This window comes from Pseudorca crassidens, chromosome 1 (assembly GCF_039906515.1).
Source record: "Pseudorca crassidens isolate mPseCra1 chromosome 1, mPseCra1.hap1, whole genome shotgun sequence".
Classification (NCBI taxonomy): domain Eukaryota; kingdom Metazoa; phylum Chordata; class Mammalia; order Artiodactyla; family Delphinidae; genus Pseudorca; species Pseudorca crassidens.
In genome coordinates, this window is record NC_090296.1 from 182,834,652 (window position 1) to 182,857,617 (window position 22,966).

Consider the following 22,966-nt stretch of genomic DNA (forward strand, 5'->3'; position numbering starts at 1 on the left):
TAGTCAATCCTTGCTCCCATCCTCTGCTCTCAAAATAATCACTGCTTTAATCCCTTTTCCTCCTCCGTAGATTAGTTTTGCCTATTCTAGAACTTCATTTAAATGAACTTGTGCATTGTATGCCCTTTTGTGTAAGACTTTTCTCACTTTGCTCTCAGATTCATCCAGGTTGTAGCATGTAACATGAGTTCTTTCCTTTTTATTGCTGAGCAGTTTGCAATTGAATAAGTTTATTCGTCAGATCTCCTATTGATGGACACCTGTGTTTTTTTCCTGTTTTGGGCTATTATAAATACAACTGGTATGAATATTTTTGTACAAGTCATTGTGAATATATGTTTTTAACTCTCTTTGGTAAATACGTAGAACTGAAATGCTGCATCAATGGATGTTTACTTTTATGAGGACTGCCAGAGCTTTTTCTAAGGTAGCTGTACAATTTCACACTCCTACCAACAATCTATGAGACTTCTTGTTGTTCTGCCCCTTTGTTAATATTTTCTATTTAGTGGTTTCATTTCGATCATTCTGCTAGGTATGTGGTGGTATCTCACCGTGGTTTGAATTTGAATTTTCCTGATGACTATTGATATTGGTCTCTTTTGCATGAGCTTATTGGCTATTAATATATCTTCTTTTGTAAATTTTCTGCTCACATATTTTGCTTAATTTTTATTGGGCTACTTGTTTTTTATGAATGAGTTGTAATTTTTAAAATAGGCTCTAATTTTGGAGTACATTCACGGCAAAATTGAAGAGACCTCACAGGTTTCCTGTACACCCCATGCTCCCACATACACACAGCCTCCCCCCACTACAAAACTTCCTCACCAGAGTGGTACATATGTTACAATCAATGAACCTACATGGACACATAATTTTCACGCAACGTCCGTAGTTTATATTAGGGTTCACTCTTGGCGTTGTACACTCTGTGGATTTGGACAAATGTATAATGACATGTATTGATATGCATTTAAGTTTCATCCATGTCTTTTCATGGCTTGATAGATCATTTCTTTTTAGTGGTGAATAATATTCCACTGTCTGGATGTACTGTAGTTTACCCATGCACCTGCTGAAGGGCATCTTGGTTGTTTCCACATTTTGGCAATTATGAATAAAGCTACCGTAAACATCCAGCCGCTGGTTTTTGTGTGCACGTAAGTTTTCAACTCCTCTGTATAAATACCAAGGAACGTGACTGCTTGATTCTATGGTGAGGGTATGCTTAGTTTTATAAGAAACTGCCCGTCTTCTAAAGTGGCCGTACCATTTTGCATTCCCATCAGCAATGGATGAGAGTTCCTTGTACCAGTTTTTATATATCTTGGCTTCCCATTCTTTCTAAGATTTATGCTTACAAATATTTTCTCCAAGTCTGTGGAATGTATATTAATCTTCTTATTGATATTTTTAATGAGAAGTCTTTAATTTTATGAAATCCATTTTTTCTATTTTTACTGTGTCAAATTTGTTGGCATGAAGTTGTTAAGAGTCAGTTATCCTTTCAGTGTCTGTAGAATGTATAGCAACAACCCCCCTTATTCCTGCTGTTGATTATTTGTGTTTTATCTCCTCTCTCCTCTTCTCTTCTACCTAGGATTTTCCTTTTATTTATTTTTCTTTTTTTTCTTATTTCCTGAAGTGGAAATTTTGGTTCACCAGTTTTGATATATATTATTCAGTTAAAACATTTTCTAATTTCCTTTGTAACTTATTCTTTGGTCCATGGATTATTTAGAAGTGTGTTGTTGAATTTCCAAATATTATGTTTGTGGGGTTTTGACATTATTATTGACTTCTGATTTTAATTACCTTTTGGTTAATACATTCTTTTATTTCAATCTTTTAAAATATTTTGAGACTTAGTTTATGATACAGCATATAATCTGTCTTGGTGAAAATACCAGGTGAATTAGAAAAGAATGTGTATTCTGCAATTATTGGGTATAGGGGTCTATAACTATCATTTAGGTTAAGGTGATAAAATAGTGTGCAAGTCATCTGTCTTTTCTTACGTTGTTTTTACGATATATTTTTTCCTATTGTTTGTTTTCAACCTGTCTGTGTCTTTATACTTAAAGTGTGTCTCTGGGAGACAGCATATAGTTGAATCTTGCTTTTGTATCCATTATGATAATTCATTTCATTGGAATGTTTAATCCATTTAATTTAATGTAATAATTGGTATTGTTAGATTTAGCTCAACATTTTATCGTTTGTCTTCTGTTTGAACATTCTGTTTTTGATCCTTCTGGTCTCCTTCTCTGCCTTCTTTGGGATTATTTGACTATTTTTAAAAATCCTTTTTTAATTGGCTTTTTAGATGTATGTCTTAACATTTAATTTTGTAGTAACTCTAGGGATTATGGCATATACTCTTAACTCTTTATAGTATACTTAAAATTGATATTGTAAAATATACTTACAATGTAGAAAATTTAGAAAAGCATAGGTCATTTATCCCTTTCTCATTGTCCTTTACTTTATAGTGATCCCATGTATTACGTCTATAATCTATAATATGTAAGTTATAAATCTTACAAGTCAATGCTATTTTTCTTTAAATATTATTAAAAATAAATGAAGAGAAAAATATTATTTTATCATATACATTACTTGCAATAATCTCCATTTCTTCTATCTGAGTTTGTCTCTAGTATCATTTCTCTTCAGCATAAAGAATTTCCTTTAGTATTTCTTGTAGTCCAGTTCTGCTGATGATAAATTGTTAGTTTTCCTTTACTGAAAATGTCTTTATTTTCCCTTTATTCTTGAAATATATTCTCATTAGATATAGAATTGTTTCATGCACGTGTTTTTCTTTTAGTGCTTTAAAGATGTTATTTCCCTGTCTTCTGGCCTCCCTATTCCCTGATGTGACATTCACAGTTATTAAAATGATTGTTTTGCTATATTTAATATAGCTTTGTTTTTCTTAGTGCTATCAAGATATTTTATGTTGGTTTTAATCAATTGGCTATAATGTGCCTAGGCATGAGATTTTTAAAAGTCCTAATCAAGTTAAATAAGCTTCATGAATTTTAAATTGTTTTTCCACCAGTTTTGGAAAGTGTTCTCCCCTTATTTACTCAGATATATTTTTCCATCTCATTCTTTCTCTCCTCTCCTTCTTGAACTTCAATCATCATGATGTTAGACAACATGTCTAACATATTGTTATTGAGGGTCTTATATAGTTTGATTGTTTTCTCTTTTTTCACATTGAACAATTCCAATTGATTTATTTTCAAGTTCTGTGATTTTTTTCCGTGTCATCTTTAATATGCTTATAAGCCTATCTAATGATCTTTTAAAAATATCAGATATTATATAAAAATTTTCATTAAATTGCTTTTAAATTGTGTTAATTTCTCTACTAAGATCTCTTATCCTTTCATGCATTATGAGTGTATTGTCCTTCACTGAGCATCAGTATAATTGTAATTTAAAAATCCTTGTCTCCTTCATCTCAGAATTGACCTCTGTTGACTGTCTTTTCCCATGGCATGGTCGTATTTTCCTGGTCCTTTTTCTGTCAAATAATTTTGGATCACATCTATGACATTATAAATTTACTACTGTAGAGTCTCTGGATTCTGTTATATTTATTGAGAGTACTTATGATTGATTTCGTTTAAGTAGATGATTAGCTTGCTTAGACTCAAATTGAGAATTCTGTTTTGTAGTTTAGATATCAATTCAGTAGTTCAAATATCAATTCAGCTCTTTTAGCTTTAGTTACTAGAAGTGTTCCCTGCACATGCATGCTTCAGTTTTAGGTGGAGATTTGGGTGGAGTTTATTCATAGAACATGGGTCACCCCTTTTTAAGGCTCTTTTCTTTCTAGAATTCTGCCCTTTATTTATGGCGGACCTGCATGTCCTTGGCTTCTTTACCTGATTCTTCAGGCTAAGGAAATAGCAACCTTTCTATCAGTGTTTTAGCTGCAGTGGTAGCTTAACCTCAGGCCAAAGCTTTTAGGTTTTTCTTGTTTTTTTAATATAAGCATTATATTCATCACTGGTTTTTCTAACACCAGGATGTCCTAAACTGATCTATGCTGCCCTTTCTGAAGGGCACTAGGAACCATAATCTATTTCTCAATACTTGACAGGCTGTGTTATTTAGACAGTGACTTAGATTCTTTTATTAATAAGAAACAGCAAAAGACAAAAAATAGAAAAGAGTCTCATATTCTTACTCTCTAGATCAAGTTTTTATAGCCTTTATAGTTTTAATATCCATTTATTTTGATGTTAGTGGAAAAGTAATGTTTATTTATTCTATATATTTAAAAACTTTTTATTGGGCAAATATATTATTCCACACATTGTGTATGTGTAGCTATAATAGTGAACAAGAACACAGATCTTGTCCCCAGTGAAGCTGCAGTTTAGTAATGGAGACATTAACCTGAACATTAATGTTCTATTCCAGGGATCTGCACATTTTTTTTAAAGGGCCAGATAGTAAATAATTGTGGCTTTTTAGGGTATACAGTCTGTGTCTCAACTACTCAACTCTGCCACTATACTGCGAAAGTTGCCATAAACAATACTTAAAGATAAAGCATGACTATATTATAATAAAACTTTACTGATGGACACTGGAATTTATAATTCATATAACTTTCACATGTCATAAAATACTATTCTTTTGAATTTTTTTAACCATTTAAATGTGTAAAAACCCTTAGCTCTCAGGCCATGCAAAATCAGGTGGAAGGTGAGATTTGTCTGCAGGTCATAGTTTGCTGTCCCTTAGTCTGTTCAATAAACATTAATTGAGCATTTTTGCATCTGACAGTATGCAATGGGGATACATAAGTAAAGGATAAAATTCCTCCACTAACAGATAAGTTATAATCTTAATTTTAGTGGTTGGTATTCAATTCATTTTTGTAGCAAACATCGGTGAAGCTTACTTTGATCTATACTCTGATTTTGCAAAGAAATCAGCTTCATTACACTGTTATTTAAAAATTTATCTGAATTTTCAATTACGGAGGAGATTTTATTACAGTAGTTAACCCTGTTTCTTATAATAAAAATAAAAATAAGAATTATGTTCATTAAGAGGGTATACAGTGTATTTTTCCACTTGTTGCATTTTTAATATTGTAGTTACACTAGTTTAAAAGTAAAAATTAAAGATGAAAAATTTATTATGTTTATGAAATATAATTTTTATGTTGGTATCAATTGTTAATTTCAGTTAAAAAGCTCTTATTAAGCCCTGTGTGTAAGGCATCATGATAAAGGCTGTGAATGTTATAAAGATTTTTAAGATACATGTTGCATATTAGAGTGTTTATGATCTCTTTGGAAAGCATTCTCAAGAATAACCCAGTTAATTTTAATACAGGGAGAAATTAGAAAAGTACTATAATATTAGTCTGAGCAGATTGCTCTGTGGCTATAGGCAAATTCTGACACTGGAAAGGAGAAGGGCATTTGAGAAAGGACTTGAAAGATGAATGATATTTCAATGGACAAGGAAGTGAAAGAAATATTTCAAACTGAAAGAACCCCATAAGGACCGTATAGAGTTACTTGGTGTGCCCAGGCAATGATACAGCAGTCTGCTATGGCTAGAGAATACGGTCTCTGGAAATGAAGATTAGGCCAAAAGTGTATTCGGGAATGTCAGGAATTATGTCACCCAAAGGTTACAGATTTTGCTCATCAGTACCATTTCCTTCCCTCTTTTCCCATCTCTACCCAAACTCCTTCACAGCTGACAGTCCTATTACCAATAATTACCAATACTGTCCAAGCAGGCAGTGGAAATGAGAGGGTTGATGGATAATGCAACTCCTCAGCCACACCACATAATTAATTTCAAAGGCATACACATTTGGTACTTCGTAATTCTTTCTGCCTCAAGTAGTGTTTTGCAGAGAGCTTCCGTTTTTGTTTTTCTTTCCCACAAATTCTTTGATTGCCAAGTTCATGATATCAGGGTTCTTGATGTGTGCCTGCATGTGTGCATTTAAAATAAGCTACATGAGGTTTATATAATTCTTCTATAAACGTGATGCTTATTTTTTATTGGATAATATATTTGTTTATTTCCTCATTCCTTTTATTTCAAATTCAGGTAATATATCAGTCAGGGAAGCATAATTGACAACCCAGATGATTATTTGAATTAACTGATATGACGCCAATGAAATTACTCCACATAAATTAGTAGTAAACCTATCTTAAAGTAAATGATATTATTTCACTAATTAGAGCCACAAAATAATATGTGCTACAATTTCTCTGTAGACATAGAACTTTTTCCTTTATATCATTTGCTTTCCTTTTGGCAGAAATTTTATCTTTACAGGCAGGTGACTTATTTGTTAAATTTATATGAGTATTAATTCAAATTAATTCCGCCTCATACTGAATCCATACTGAACAGAAATACATAAAATAAATGTATATTGAAATAAATATGATACAAATTTCAAAGAATGTACCTTTTGAATCATAGCCAAATGGTCAGTAGACTGAGATTCTGCCAAATGAAAGTGGGCAGGGACTTTTACCAATTAAAGTGGTTGGAAAGGACTCAGAAGATTTTAGTTCTCTGCAAATGAAGTCTCGCAATTCTGATGATTAGTTATGCTGATTCAGTGTCCTACAACCGAATCAGTAAAGGGAGAACTCGTAGGAACATAACTGCTTTAGGCCTCATAGATTTTGGTCAGTACCTTATAACATAGCAAATGGAACAAGGGAACCAAATTAGTGGCTACTGATTGTAGTGGGCAGAATTCTAAAGATGTCCCCCCCAAGACTCTCATCCCCTGGTTATTCAAACACTAATCTAGGTACTTCTGTCAAAGAACTTTGCAGTTGTAATTAAAGTTACCAATTAGCTGATCTTAACATGGGAAGATTATCATCGACTGTTCAAATGGGCTGATGTAATTGCATGGTTCCTTAGGACCTTCTATGTACAAGACCATGTCATTTGCAAATAGATTTTTACTTTCTGTTTCCTTTCTGGCTGCCTTTTATTTCATTTCCTTGTCTAATTGCCCACCTAGAAACTTCGGTGCAATGTTGAATGGAATTGGTGATAGCAGATATCCTTATTTCCATTAGTGGAAAACTTTTTAAACTTTTACCATCAGGTTTGATGTTAGCTGAGGGTTTTTTGTAGATGTCATTTATCAAGTAAGCATGTTCACGTCTCTAATATATGAAGTGTTTTTTATCCCAATAAAGTGTTAGACTTTGTCATATGTGTTTTCTGCATCTATTGAGATGATCATGTCATTTTGGGCCTTTATTTATATGGTGGTGGTGTTTTGTTTTTTGGGTTTTTTTTTTGTGGTACGCGGGCCTCTCACTGCTGCGGCCTCTCCCGTTGCTGAGCACAGGCTCTGCACGCACAGGCTCAGCGGCCATGGCTCACGGGCCCAGCCGCTCCGCGGCATGTGGAATCTTGGCGGACCGGGGCACGAACCCGTGTCCCCTGCATCGGCAGGCGGACTCTCAACCACTGCGCCACCAGGGAAGCCCTATATGGTGTTTTATAGTGATTAGTTTTCATATAGTGATTGGTTTTCATATGTTGAACCAAATTTGCATTCCTGGGGTAAATTCCGCTTGGTCATGGTGAATAATCCTTTTTGTATCTTTATGTCTTGCTTGATGAGGCTTTCCAGTATTTTGTTTAGTATTTTTACATGTATGTTAATCAGGGATATTGATCTGTAATTTTCTTTTTTTTTGATATGTTTGTGACATGTTTGCCAGGTTTTGGTATCAAGGAAATAATGGCCGCACAGAATGGATTGGGAAGTCTTTCCTCTTATAATTTGTGCAAGAGTTGGTGAAGTTAGTGTTAATTCTCTAAATGTTTTATAGAATTCACTAGTTCATCCTTCTGTGACTGAGAATTTCTTTGTGGGGAGCTTTTTGGTTACTGATTCATTCTTTTGTTATCTATTCAGATTTTCTATCTCTACTAGAGTCAGTTTAGGTCCTGAATCAGTTTTTGTGTCTTGCTAGGATTTTTTTCATATTATCAAGGTTATCTAATTTGTTAGCCTGCATTTGTTGATAATGTTTCCTTATAATTCTTTTTATTTCTATAAAGTTGGTAGTTCTGACCCTTGTTTCACTATTCATTCAGTAAATTGAGTTGTCTTTTTTTTTTTTAATTGGTCAGGCAAGTGAAAGATTTGTCAATTTTGTTGATCTTTCCAAAAAACAACTTTTGGTTTACTTAATTTTATTCTATTGGTTGTCTATTCTCTATTTGATTTGTTTATGCTCTAATATTTACTATTTTCTTCTACTACTTGCTTTGGGTTTAGTTTGCTCTTCTTCCAGCTTTGTAAGGTGCAAGTTTAGATTGTTGATTTTAAAACTTTTTTTTTAAATTTAGTAATTTATAGCTATAAATTTATTTCTAAGCACAAATTTAACTGCATCTCATGCATTTTGATATATTGTATTTTCACAATGCTTCAAAATGCATGAGATGCAGTTAAATTAGTTATTCATCTCAAGTATTTTCTAATTTCTCTTCTGATTTTCACCTTTGACCCATTAGGAGTGTGTTATTTAATTTCTACATATTTGCAAATTTCCTTAATTTCTTTCTGTTTCTGTTTTTCTTTCTTTCTTTCTGTTCTTGACTCAAATCACTCCATTGTAGCTGTAGAACATACTTGTATGATTAACATCCTCTTAAATGTATGGAGACTTGTTTTGTGGCCTAAAATAAGGTCTTTCCTGGAGAACATTTTGTGTACATAATAGAAGCATATGCATTTTGCTGCTGTTGGATAGAGGATTCCATATGTGTCTGTTAGGTCTAACTGGTTTATAGTGTTGCTCAAGTCTTCTGTACCCGTACTGATCTTCTGTCTAATTGTTCTATTCATTCTGAAAACTGGGGTGTTGAAGTTTCCAACTATTATTGTTGAATTCTCTGTTTTCACTTTGATTCTATTAGTTTTTGTTTCTTATATTTTGGGGCTCTGTTTTTAGGTGCATATATATTTATGATTGTTATTTGATGGGTTGATTCTTTTTTCATTATAAATTGTTCTTTTATGTCTCTAATAACATTTTTATTGTGCATTAAAATATGTTTTATGAATTTCCAGCTGTCTTTTAGTTGTTTGTATATTTTTTATATTTCTTTATTTTCAACCCTTTAATTTGTAGTTGAATTGTTGGCTTATGTCTTTATACAATATATCAACCTCAGACTTTTGATTGATAAGATAGGATTTACACCTGCTATCTGCTACTTGTTTTGTCTATGTCTTTCTTGTTACTCTGTTCCTCCATTACTGTTTTCTTCTCTGTTACATATATATTTTCTATATGTATTATATATTGTATGTATATATATAATATTTTGAATTAGTTTACTGGATTCTTTATAGTGATTACAATAATCGATGCTGGATTAGTACAATTTAATTGCAATAGTATTTAAGAAATTTGTCCTACCTAGCTCTATTCTCCCCACCTTTATGCTGCTATTGCCACAAATAGCATCTTAATATATTGTGTGCCCATCAACACTGAATTTTGAGTTTTATCAAATATAACAATCAATTATAGTGATTAGTTATTGATTTTATAATTTATATCTCTTTACTGATAGTCTCTACTTTGTAAGATATCATTCTCATGGTTTCTTAGTTCTTTAGACATGGTTTCCTTTAGATCTTTGAAATATTTTAAATATCTGATTTAAAGTCTTTTTTTCGGTAGGTCCAGCATCTGGGCTTTCTCAGAGACACTTTTGTTTGATTGTTTTTTCCTTTGTATGAGTCACATTTTTTTGTTTCTTTGCATTTCTCACAATTTCTTTTGAAACACGGACATCTACAACAATATAATGTGGCAAGTGTGGAAATCTTTTTCCCTCAATTTTACAGTTTGTTGTGGTTTGTTGTATTTGTTGTTTTTACTTTAGTGACTTTCCTGGAATAATTCTGTAAAGTCTTTATTCCTGTCATGTGTGTCCATTGAATTCTCTGCTTGGTCAGCCAAGTGGTCAGCTGTAAAGAGAGTTTCTTAAATGCCTGGAACCAATAAATTTCCCAGTGTTCGTTGAGGGACTCTATTGTGGTGTATCTTCAACACTTACCTAGGCAGTTGATATCTCTGTCTAATTCTTCACTTCCTGCCTTAAGAGAGCTTCAAAGTCAGCCAGAGATGAGAGCTTAGGGCCTTTTCAGGTCTTTCCAGAGCATGTGTACAGCCCTATGCATGCACGTGTCTCTATAGGTTTGCAGGAAGATGTTGGAGCATTTCAAAGCTCCTATGCAACATTTCAGTTTTGCTTTAAGCTTTTGGTTAGTCTATTGTTGACCCCATATGTTATGTACTGCACCAAGCAACAGTAAAGTTAAAACACTTGCCAGTAATTGTTTTCAACACATGCCTACTGTAAAGAGTCTATTTGCACTGGGCAATCTCAGACAGCCTTATAAGTGGTATCTTTCAGGAAACACCAGACATATCAAATAATGATAATTATTTAATAATTATTTGGTAATGAGGCTTGAAAGAGTGTTAACTCTATTCTGCTCATTTCTGTGGTTGCCATGCTGCCCCAGGAGTGTGGGCTGCCATTTTTTATAGTTGCTGTGGAGCTGGAGAGCGGTAGGAATAGGGCCAAGTGAAAAAGAAAAAGAAAAGAACCCCCCCTCCTAAAATTTACTGTTTTTACTGAGATTCAGTTATTTATTGAATAAAAGGTCTCCAGTTTGCTGTAAGCTTTACTGTGGCCATTTTTGCCAATATTTTCATTGTTTTTATTGAGGAGAAAAATTTCAGAGGTCTTTACATTGACATTTTTATTAATATCACTCTCATTTTTATTGCTTATTTTATGATTCCCTAAAGTGATCCACCTAGCCCTTTATCACTGAAGCAGACCTAAAGGTACATGGCAGCATTTATTTACACAGTGCTAGCAATTATAGGGAATTACTATTTGAGGGTATCCTTTGATACAGTTTTAACAAATATTATGTGCTTATGTCAAACTTGTTAGTCTAATGAACAGGAATGAGGCAAACCTTATGATTCAACAGAAATGGAATTTAATAAACAGAAATTACCAACTTGAAGGAGTTTGTATCTAAGACTGTTATTTAACCTGTGTTATCTGAACTGAGCCATATTTCTGTCACAAATGAACACACTTTTCCTGTTCCAAAAGTTTTGACATTTTAACCTTTGCTTCAGACCTTGGATCTTGTCACAATGATCCATTCCTGCAGCCTGATTTTTTTTTTTTTTGATGTTATCTTACTGTTAAAATACTCAGTTTTTCGAGTTCCTTTGAGCCCATTGGTTACTCTACAGCATGCAATAGGATTTCTGTTTCTCCTGCTTGCATTCATTCCCATTAATCACTTAGAACTTGGGAAATGGAAGAAAGGCAAGACTGCCTATCAGTAGTTGAAGAAAGTGAGACTGAAAATTCTACCTTATCTTTTCTAAGGATCAAGGTTGGGGTAATTCACTGCCCAAAGTTATTGAATTAGCCCTCAAAACTTGATTCATGGTTTTTGTTGCTTTCATATTTTATATACTTCTGGGGTTTTACTCCTACATGTACCCAGCTACTAAGAAGAAAAAGCCCTTTAACATAAACATTTAAGATTATAAATGGAGGGCTTCCCTGGTGGTGCAGTGGTTGAGAGTCCGCCTGCCGACGCAGGGGACACGGGTTCGTGCCCCGGTCCGGAAAGATCCCACATGCCGCGGAGCGGCTGGGCCCGTGAGCCGTGGCCGCTGAGCCTGCACGTCCGGAGCCTGTGCTCCGCAACGGGAGGGGCCACAACAGTGAGAGGCCCGCATACCGGGAAAAAAAAAAAAAAAAAAGATTATAAATGCAGTCATCCTGTCTTATTTTGTAATTTTAATAATTCTTATTTTGTAGCTTTAATAATTAACGAGTTCATCACAAGGTGGTTTTAAATCTGTTTCGAAGATAGGCTATGAAGTTGCTTTTATTGATGCAGGAATATAATGGGAATTTATGAATCATATGAACAAACTGAAATGAATATGGTAGAGATTAATAGGAGACATGTGATGAGAATGGTGTTGTGTGGTATGATGTTACTAGGCTCCCTCAAGGACTAAAAGGGGTGTGTGGAGATAATATTGAATACCTTTTTTTTTTTTTTATCAGCTTTGTAAGTCTCTTCTTGATGCTTCGAGCCAGCAGTAGGAGAGGATATCAGATGAGGGAATGGGCATGTGGGAAAAACTTATGCTGCCAAGGATCTGCTTCTTTCTTTTTATACTCGTAGACCCGATAACTAAAGTCCTAGGGAAAGCAAGATAACTTTCTATAAGATGATGTTCTCTAAGGAACATCTCCAACTGTGAATTAAAGAACTTCTATACTCATAGGGAGCAAGGTAAAATTGAGTGTGCATTTGAAAGAACGCTATTGTCACTAAATTGGAATTAAAAAAATAATAAATAAAAAACAAAAAAACAAGTATTGTTATTGGGTGCATTTTGAATACTTTTTTACCCCATGAAAAGAAATCTTATTACTAGAACAAAGGCTAAAGGATCTCAAGTTGTTTCTGAATTTAAAACTTTACTTTTTATGATAACCTGAAGGTTAACCTCATTTAATTTTTGACAAAATACAGAATAATTTACAGTGTCATAAAATGTACCAGATGACATAGTTTGTATTTATAAAACACCTAGCTTAAATATTCATATAATTTATTATTTTATTGAAAATGCTGTTCTGTTATTTAATACCTTAATGTATCAGTCTGAGTTTTAGGACCAAACTTTCAAAAATAAATATGGTTAATTTAAGTGATTTCCTTGACAAATGAAAATAATTTTTACTGTATGTATCACAAGTGCTTTTTAGTAGCTGAATATTTATAAACAGTAATTGAAGGCCTGTTGAATACTATTACCATTTGTGTTGCAAATAATTGTATTTAAACTGCAAACAATAAATCCATATGGCTTATTATGCTCGTTTGATTATTCACTTGCTTAGCATTTGATTTCCCTGCTGAATTTATGAAGCAAGAGCAAAATAATGGTTGTCCACTTGTATCACCATGATACCAGCTCTTCATCGAAATTATGTTTATAAAATTATTCCAGGTAGTACATTCTGAGAACAATTTTCTGTTATTGCAGGGACTTCAGTTATGCTTATGACTATGTTATATGCAATCATTAATGTTCTTCTGCTTCATTAGGGTACAGTTTGGGAATAGCTATAGGGAAGAAGAGGTTTCTTAGGTTTCATAATTTTACTATTGATTCTCTCAATGATGTGACAATTAAATTTGATTTCCAAGACAGCTTTCAAATACCACAGAATAATTTGGGTAGGTATGCCATCATCAACATCATCAACATCATTTTTTCATTCTTTTTGACAAAGAGTGGCATACCAAAGAGATGAGCAGGAAACAGTGGTTCCCGCATTATACACTATAACCTTGTCAAGCATTGCAAAAAAATCTATGAAAGCCCAGGGAATGTTCCACATTTATTTTATAGGCTTCTAAATAGTAAGTTGACCGGCATGGTCTGTACTGCAGCATACAGAAGAGCATCGGGACTCAGTATCGTTTTCCATAATCCTGGCAAAAGCTGGGACTATTTGATCCAATTCTTTCCGGAGAAAAACGCAACAAAATAGGATCTCTTTTGAATTCTTCATTGAATTACTTATTTTGGTGGGCAGTCCCAGTGTAACGTTTTCCCTGGATATCATCTTTGCTGGGTTATAACTTTCTAAGTTATGAGATGAATTTGGTCATGGACTACAGCCCATAACAGTGTTTTAGGGAGTACACTCACAATTAGTTATTTTACTGGGGAATATATTGAAGTAACAATATCAGCCAGACCATTTGCAAAGATAAATGGTACGGTTAAATATTTCATTCTTTAAAAATATATTGACCCAAAGTGGATATAGGCCTGAATTATTGCCTGGTGTATTAAATACGTTTACCAGTGGTGGCTCTGCATCTAACACACTGACCCTTGTTTTTAACAGCTCACTTCCTCTCATTGGTCTCGAACGTGGATTCTCCTTCCTCAAACTTAAGAAGCAGAGTTTTTCTTTCCACAGATAACCAACAGGGTTGTCAGGTATTTGAAAGCACACGGCATTTGAATTACTTTCCACATTTGGGAACTTCTTTATTATAATTATTTGGACATTCATTATTTTTCACAGATTACATTTTATTACTTCTCCAGCCAGATGAATGGCAAATTAACAGTTGGCTTTCAAACTACCTGTGGTGGTCCTACAAGGCAGCTATGGCAAAGCACGGCTGGGCTCCACAATCAGTGGGAGAGGCATGTCCTCAAAATCCAGAGCCCCCAGAGATTTCAGGTATGCACGTTGTATTTTCTGTGTTTGAAGGAAAAACGATAAAGTATAGATGTTTTGCACCAGGTGAATTAAAAGCAGGATGATTAATCATCCCAGTTGTCTGAGGACTGAGGAATTTGCCAGAACTTCAAGTGCTGGAACCAAACAGTCAGAAAATTGGGATGGCCAGTCACCCTAAAAGACAATTTTAAAAAGTTTTAAATTTATGTATCAAAACTAAGGTTGTTCTGTATTAACATATACTGATATATAAGTAAAACATGACCTTCTAATACTCTTCCTAATTTCTTGAATCCCTCCACTTTCCTTAAAAGCTCTCACTCTTCCAATCTTCTCTTTCTTTTCATTGCTTATTCTTAAGAATCACTTCCCTTCCAAAGTTTTCTCATGCTTTTGATAGAATGGGACTATCTTAGGTAATGAGGAAATAGACAGGTTGATTTAAATACTAATTCCAAATGCTGTTGAAGTGGAATATTGTCATATTCATTTCATGGTGAAAGTCAAATTATTCAATACAGTCTTCATTTTCCAAAATAAATTTGAGAATTAAAGCCAATGCAAGCCTATAAAAGACAAACTTATTTATGCAGCCTAATAAAACTTACGGATGGTGGAAATTATAATCCAATAATTATTATGGGAGTTCTTGGAAGAGAATTGCCCACTTTAACATTTTGGACAGCCAAGCGGAATTTTCCGGTAAAAATGGGATCCTACAGCATTTTGTTCTGAACGAATTTGCTTTTTTAAAAAATTTTAAATCTTTATTGGAGTGTAATTGCTTTACAATGGTGTGTTAGTTTCTGCTGTATAACAAAGTGAATCAGCTATACATATACATATACCCCCACATACCCTACCTCTTGCGTCTCCCTCCCCACTTCCCTATCCCACCCCTCTAGGTGGTCACAAAGCACCGAGCTGATCTCCCTGTGCTATGTGGATGCTTCCCACTAGCTATCTGTTTTACATTTAGTAGTGTATATATGTCCATGCCACTCTCTCACTTTGTCCCAGCTTCCCCTTCCCTGTGTCCTCAAGTCCATTGTCTACATCTGCGTCTTTATTCCTGTCCTGCCCTAGGTTCGTCAGAACCATTTTTGTTTTTTTTTTTAGATGCCATATATATGTGTTAGAATGCGACAATTGTTTTTCTCTTTCTTACTTCACTCTGTATGACAGTCTCTAGGTCCATCTACCTCACTACAAATAACTCAATTTCGTTTCTTTTTATGGCTGAGAATATTCCATTGTATATACATGCCACATCTTCTTTATCTATTCATCTGTTGATGGACACTTAGGTTGCTTCCATGTCCTGGCTATTATACATAGAGCATTCTGGTACATGACTCTTTTTGAATTATGGTTTTCTCAGGGTATATGCCCAGGAGTTGGATTGCTGGATCATATGGTAGTTCTATTTTTAGGTTTTAAAGGAACCTCCTTAGTATTCTCCATAGTGGCTGTATCAATTTACATACCAACCAGCAGTGCAAGAGGGTTCCCTTTTCTCCAAGCCCTCTCCAGCATTTATTGTTTGTAGATTTGTTTATGATGGCCATTCTGACTGGGATGAGGTGATACCTCATTGCGGTTTTGATTTGCATTTCTCTAACGATTAATGATGTTGAGCATTCTTTCATGTGTTTGTTGCCAATCTGTATATCTTTCTTGGAGAAATGTCTATTTAGGTCTTCTGCCCATTTTTGTATTGGGTTGTTTGTTTCTTTAATATTGAGCTGCATGAGCTGTTTATACATTTTGGAGATTAATCCTTTGTCCGTTGATTCGTTTGCAAATACTTTCTCCCATTCTGAGGGTTGTCTTTTCCTCTTGTTTATGGTTTGCTTTGCTGTGCAAAAGCTTTGAAGTTTCATTAGGTCCCATTTTTTAATTTTTGTTTTTATTTCCATTACTCTAAGAGGTGGATCAAAAAAGATCTTGCTGTGAATTATGTCAAATAGCGTTCTTCCTATGCTTTCCTCTAAGAGTTTTATAGTGTCTGGTTTTACATTTAGGTCTCAAATCCATTTTGAGTTTATTTTTGTGTGTGGTGTTAGGGAGTGTTCTAATTTCATTCTTTTACGTGTAGCTGTCCAGTTTTCCCATCACCACTTATTGAAGAGACGGTCTTTTCTCCATTGTATATCTTTGCCTCCTTTGTCATAGATTAGTTGACCATAGGAGTGTGGGTTTATCTCTGGGCTTTCTATCTTGTTCCATTGATCTATGTTTCTGTTTTTGTACCAGTACCATATTGTCTTGATTACTGCAGCTTTGTAGTATAGTCTGAAGTCAGGGAGTCTGATTCCTCCAGATCCATTTTTTGCCCTCAAGACTGCTTTGACTATTCAGGGTTTTTGTGTCTCCATACAAATTTTAAGATGATTTGTTCTAGTTCCATAAAAAATGCCATTGGTGATTTGATAGGGATTGCATTGAATCTGTAGATTGCTTTGGGTAGTATAGTCGTTTTCACAATATTGATTCTTCCAATCCAAGAACATGGTATATCTCTCCATCTGTTGGTATCATCTTTAATTTCTTTCATCAGTGTCTTACAGTTTTCTGCATACAGGTCTTTTGTCTCCCTAGGTAGGTTTATTCCTAGGTATTTTATTCTTTTTGTTGCAATGGTAAATGGGAGTGTTTCCATAATTTCTCTTTCAGATTTTTCATCATTAGTGTATAGGAATGCAAGAGATTTCTGTGCATTAATTTTGTATCCTGCAACTTTACCAAATACATTGATTAGCTCTAGTAGTTTTCTGGTGGCATTTTTAGGATTCTCTATGTATGGTATCATGGCATCTACAAACAGTGACAGTTTTACTTTTTCTTTTCCAATTTGTATTTCTTTTATTTCTTCTCTGATTGCCATGGCTAGGACTTCCAAAACTATGTTGAATAATAGTGGTGAGAGTGGACATCCTTGTCTTGTTCCTGATCTTAGAGGAAATTCTTTCTGTTTTTCACCATTGAGAATGATGTTTGCTGTCGTTTTGTCATATATGGCCTTTATTATGTTGAGGTAGCTTCCCTCTATGCCCACTTTCTGGAGTGTTTTTATCATAAATAGGTGTTGAATTTTGTCAGAAGATTTTTCTGCATCTATTGAGATGATCATATGGTTTTTATTCTTCAGTTTGTTAATATGGTGTATCACATTGATTGATTTGGATATATTGAAGAATCCTTGCATCCCTGGGATAAATCCCATTTGATTGTGGTGTATGATCCTTTTAATGTGTTTTTGGATTCTGTTTGCTAGTATTTTTTTTGAGGTATTTTGCATCTATATTCATCAGTGATATTGGTTGGTAATTTTCTTTTTTTGTAGTATCTTTGTCTGGTTTTGGTATCAGGGTGATGGTGGCCTCATAGAATGAGTTTGGGAGTGTTCCTTCCTCTGTAATTTCTTAGAAGAGTTTGAGAAGGATGGGTGTTAACTCTTCTCTAAATGTTTGATAGAAGTCACCTGTGAAGCCATCTGGTCCTGGATTTTTGTTTGTTGGAAGATTTTTAATCACAGTTTCAATTTCATTACTTGTGATTGGTCTGTTCATATTTTCTGTTTCTTCCTGCTTCAGTCTTGGAAGGTTATACCTTTCTAAGAAGTTGTCCATTTCTTCCAGGTTGTCCATTCTATTGGCATAGAGTTGCTTGTAGTAGTCTCTTAGGATGCTTTGTATTTCTGTGGTGTCTGTTGTAACTTCTCCTTTTTCATTTCTAATTTTATTGATTTGAGTCCTCTCCCTCTTTTTCTTGATGAGTCTGGCTAATGGTTTATCAATTTTCTTTATCTTCTCAAAGAACCAGCTTTTAGTTTTATTGATCTCTGCTATTGTTTTCTTTGTTTCTATTTCATTTATTTCTGCTCTCATCTTGATTTCTTCCCTTCTGCTAACTTTGGGTTTTGTTTGTTCTTCTTTCTCTAGTTCCTTTAGGTGTAAGGTTAGATTGTTTGAGATTTTTTTTTGTTTCTTGAGGTAGGCTTGTATAGCTATAAACTTCTCTCTTAGAACTGCTGTTGCTGCATCCCATAGGTTTTGGATCATTGTGTTTTCATTGTCATTTGTCTCTAGGTATCTTTCTATTTCCTCTTTGATTTCTTCAGTGATCTCTTGGTTATTTAGTAACGTATTGTTGAGCCTCCACGTGTTTGTGTTTTTTACTTTTTTATCCCTGTAATTCATTTCTAATCTCATAGTGTTGTGGTCAGAAAAGATGCTTGATATGATTTCAGTTTTCTTAAGCTTACTGAGGCTTGATTTGTGACCCAAGATGTGATCTATACTGGAGAATGATCCGTGTGCACTTGAGAAGAAAGTGTAATCTGCTTTTTCTGGCTGGAGTGTCCTATAAATACTAATTAAATCTATCTGTTCTATTGTGTCATTTATAGCTTCTCTTTCCTTATTTATTTTCATTTTGGACATTCTGTCCATTGGTGTAAATGAGGTGTTAAAGTCCCCTACTACGATTGTGTTACTGTTGATTTCCCCTTTTATGGCTGTTAGCATTTGCCCTGTGTATTGAGGTGCTCCTATGTTGGGTGCATAAATATTTACAATTGTTATATCTTCTACTTGGATTGATCCCTTGATCATTATATTGTGTGCTTGTCTCTTGTAATAGTCTTTATTTTAAAGTCTATTTTGTCTGATATGAGAATTGCTACTCCAGCTTTCTTCTGATTTCCATTTGCATGGACTATCTTTCTCCACCCCTCACTTTCAGTCTGTATGTGTCCTAGGTCCGAAGTCAGTCTCTTGTAGACCGCATATATACAGGTTTTGTTTCTGTATCTATTCAGCCAGTCTATGTCTTTTGGTTGGAGCATTTAATCCATTTAAATTTAAGGTAGTTATCGATATGTATGTTCCTATTACCATTTTCTTAATTATTTTGGGTTAGTTATTGTAGGTCTTGTCCTTCTGTTGTGTTTTCTGCCTTGAGAAGTTCCTTTAGTATTTGTTGTAAAGCTGGTATGGTGGTGCTGAATTCTCTTAGCTTTTGCTTGTCTTTAAGCTGTTGATTTCTCCATCGAATCTGAATGAGATCCTTGCTGGGTAGAGAAATCTTTGTTGTAGATTTTTCTCTTTCATCACTTTAAATATGTCGTGCCACTCCCCTCTGGCTTGCAGAGTTTCTGCTGAAAGATCAGCTGTTACCCTCATGGGATTCCCTTGTATGTTATTTGTTGCTTTTAGTTTAGTGCTTTTAATATTTTTTCCTTGTATTTAGTTTTTGATAATTTGATTAATATATGTCTTGGCATGTTTCTCTTTGGATTTATCCTGTATGGGACTCTCTGTGCTTCCTCGACTTGATTGACAATCCTTACCCATGCTAGGGAAGTTTTCAACTATAATCTCTTCAAATATCTTCTCAGTCCCTTCGTTCTTCTTCTGGGACCCCTATAATTCAAATGTTGGTGCATTTAGTGTTGTCCCAGAGGTCTCTGAGGCTGTCCTCAATTCTTTTAATTCTTTTTTCTTTATTCTGCTCTGTGGTAGTTATTTCCACTATTTTATCTTCCATGTCACTTATCTGTTCTTCTGCCTCAGTTATTTTGCTATTGATTTCTTCTAGAGAATTTTTAGTTTCATTTATTGTGTTGTTCACCATTGTTTGTTTGTTCTTTAGTTCTTCTAGGTCCTTGTTAAACGTTTCTTTTATTTTCTCCAATCTATTTCCAAGATTTAGATCACCTTTACTGTCATTACTCTGAATTGTTTTTCATTTAGACTACCTATTTCCTCTTCATTTGTTTTGTCTGGTGGGTTTTTACCTTGCTTCTTCATGTGCTGTGTAGTTCTCTGTCTTCTCATTTTGCTTAACTTACTGTGTTTGGGATCTTCTTTTTGCAGGCTGCAGGTTCGTTTTTCCTGTTGTTTTTGGTGCCTTCCCCCAGTGGGTAATGTTGGTTCAGTGGGTTTTGTAGGCTTCCTGATGGAGGGGACTGGTGCCTGTGTTCTGATGGATGAGGCTGGATCTTGTCTTTCTGGTGGGCAGGTCCACGTCTGGTGGTGTGTTTTGGGGTGTCTGTGAGCTTATTATGATTTTAGGCAGCCTCTCTGCTAATCGGTGTGTTTGTGTTCCTGTCTTGCTCGTTATTTGGCATAGGTTGTCCAGCACTGTAACTTGCTGGTCGTTGAGTGGAGCTGGGTTTTCACATTGAGACAGAGGTCTCTGAGAGAGCTTTTGTCATTTGATATTACGTGTGGCCGGGAGGTCTCTGGTGGACCAGTGTCCTGAAGTTGGCTCTCCCACCTGAGAGGCTCTGGCCTGACCCCCAGCCGGAGCACCAAGGCCCTGTCAGCCACACAGCTCAGGAGAAAAGGGAGAAAAAGAAAGAAAGGAAGAAAGGAAGAAAAATAAAATAAAATAGAGTTATTAAAATAAAATATAAAAAATATATTATTAAAAAAAAAAATTTAAAAGAAATAAAAAGAAAGAAAGAAGAGAGCAACGAAACTAAAAACAAATCCACCAATGATAAGAAGCGCTAAAAACTATACTAAAAAAACAAAAAAAAAACAAAAAAATGGACAGACACATCCCCAGGACAAATGGTAAAAGCAAAACTATACAGACAAAATCACACAAAGAAGCATCCACATACACACTCACAAAAGGGGAAAAAAGGAAAAATACATATATATGAAAAGAGAGCAACCAAATCAATAAACATACCAGTGATAATAAACTCTAAATACTAAACTAAGATGAACATAAAACCAGAAACAATTAGATGCAGAAAGCAAACCCCAAGTCAACAGTTTCTCCCAAAGCCCATCAGCTCAATTTTGGGGTGATTCGTTGTCTATTCAGTGATTCCACAGATGTAGGTACTTCAATTTGATTGTGGAGCTTTAATCCTCTGCTCCTGAGGCTGCACAGAGAGATTTCTCTTTCTCTTCTTTGTTCACACAGCTCCTGGGGTTCAGCTTTGGATCTGGCCCCGCCTCTTTGTGTAGGTCACCTGAGGGCTTCTGTTCCCACCCAGACATTACGGGGTTAAAATAGCAGCTGATTCGGGGGCTCTGGTTCACTCAGGCCAGGGGGAGGGAGTGGTACGGAATGCAGGGCGAGCCTGTGGTGGCAGAGGCTGGCGTGATGTTGCAATAGTCTGAGGCGTGCTGTGTGTCCTCGTGGGGAAGTTGTACCTGGATCACGGGACCTTGGCAGTGGCAGGCTGCACAGCCTCCCGGGAGGGGAGGTGTGGATAGTGACCTGTGCTCGCACACAGGCTTCTTGGTGGCTGCAGCAGTAGCCTTAGCATTTCATGTCTGTCTCTGGTGTCCGTGCTGATAGCTGTGACTCGTTCCCATCTCTGGAGCTCATTTAGGCGGTGCTCTGAATCCCCTCTCCTCGCACACCCTGGAACAATGGTCTCTTGCCCCTTAGGCAGGTCCAGACTTTTCTTGGACTGCCTCCCGGGTAGGTAGTCTTGGACTACCTCCCGGGTAGCTGTGGCACACTAGCTCCCTTCCGGCTGTGTTCTCGCAGCCAACCCCAGTCCTCTTCCTGGAATCTGATCTCCGAAGCCCGAGCCTCAGCTCCCAGCCCCCGCCTGCCCTGGTGGGTGAGCAGAGAAGCCCCTCAGGCTGGTGAGTGCCGGTCAGCAGTGATGCTCTGTGCGAGAATGTCTTCACTTTGCCCTCTGCACACCTGTTGCTGTGCTCTCCTCCATGGCGCCGAAGATTTCCTGCTGCCCAACCCTCATCTCCTCCAGTGAAGGCGCTTCCTAGTGTGTGGAAACTTTTCTTCCTTCCCAGCTCCCTCCCAGAGATGCAGGTCCCATCTCTGTTCTTTTGTCTCTGTTCTTTTCATTTTTCTTTTGCCCTACCCAGCTACGTAGGGAGTTTCTTGCCTTTTGGGAGCCTGAGGTCTTCTGCCAGCGTTCAGTACGTGTTCTGTTCCTTGTGTAGATGTATTTTTGATGTATTTGTGGGGAGGTAGGTGATCTCCATGTCCTACTCCTCTGCCATCTTGAAGCTATCTCTCCAAATTTGCTTTTTAAACCTGGTTCGTGAGCCAAATTAACCCAAGTAGGTTTCTTTTAGCATCTATTATTAGAATAGTATAATATTTTATAATTTTGATACGGAATAGAAAATCATTTGATATTTGATGGATTTAGCACTTGCCTGAATATAGAGATTGAATCGGATTGAATTTTGAGTGGCGCAGAGGGAAGATGGGAGAATGAGCAGGACCTCTATTATAAAAATTGAGTTATAAACTATAAGAATGGCACATTTTCTTAATTGATCTGTCATAAAATCACTGAAGTTTGGAATTTTCAGGGTTTTGTAAAACTAAATGGGGTTCCAAAGAAGATGAAAGAAAATCACTTAGTAGGCAGTTAAGTGACTCCTAGATGATAGGACTTAAGGAGAACAGAACTGTGTAGTGGGAAACATAATTCTGTCATTTGAGGCATTGTACTCTCTTGAAATCCAATATTATTGGTGTATATGGGGGTGGGAGGTGGTATTTTAAGCCATCGGGCATTTAAGTCCTCCTGTGAGGGATTGATCAGGCATGGGGCTGAGAC

The 22,966-nt window shown here is 35.7% G+C and overlaps 1 protein-coding gene across 1 annotated transcript in view; it reads left to right on the plus strand.

Annotated features, from left to right (window-relative positions):
* Window positions 1-22,966, plus strand: part of MALRD1 (MAM and LDL receptor class A domain containing 1) — a 596,783-nt gene that overhangs the window by 24,491 nt on the left and 549,326 nt on the right. Inside the window, exons 4-5 of the mRNA XM_067730697.1 lie at window positions 14,050-14,144; window positions 14,233-14,394. Coding sequence (XP_067586798.1) covers window positions 14,050-14,144; window positions 14,233-14,394 — 257 coding nt within the window. The remainder of the gene's footprint in view (window positions 1-14,049; window positions 14,145-14,232; window positions 14,395-22,966) is intronic.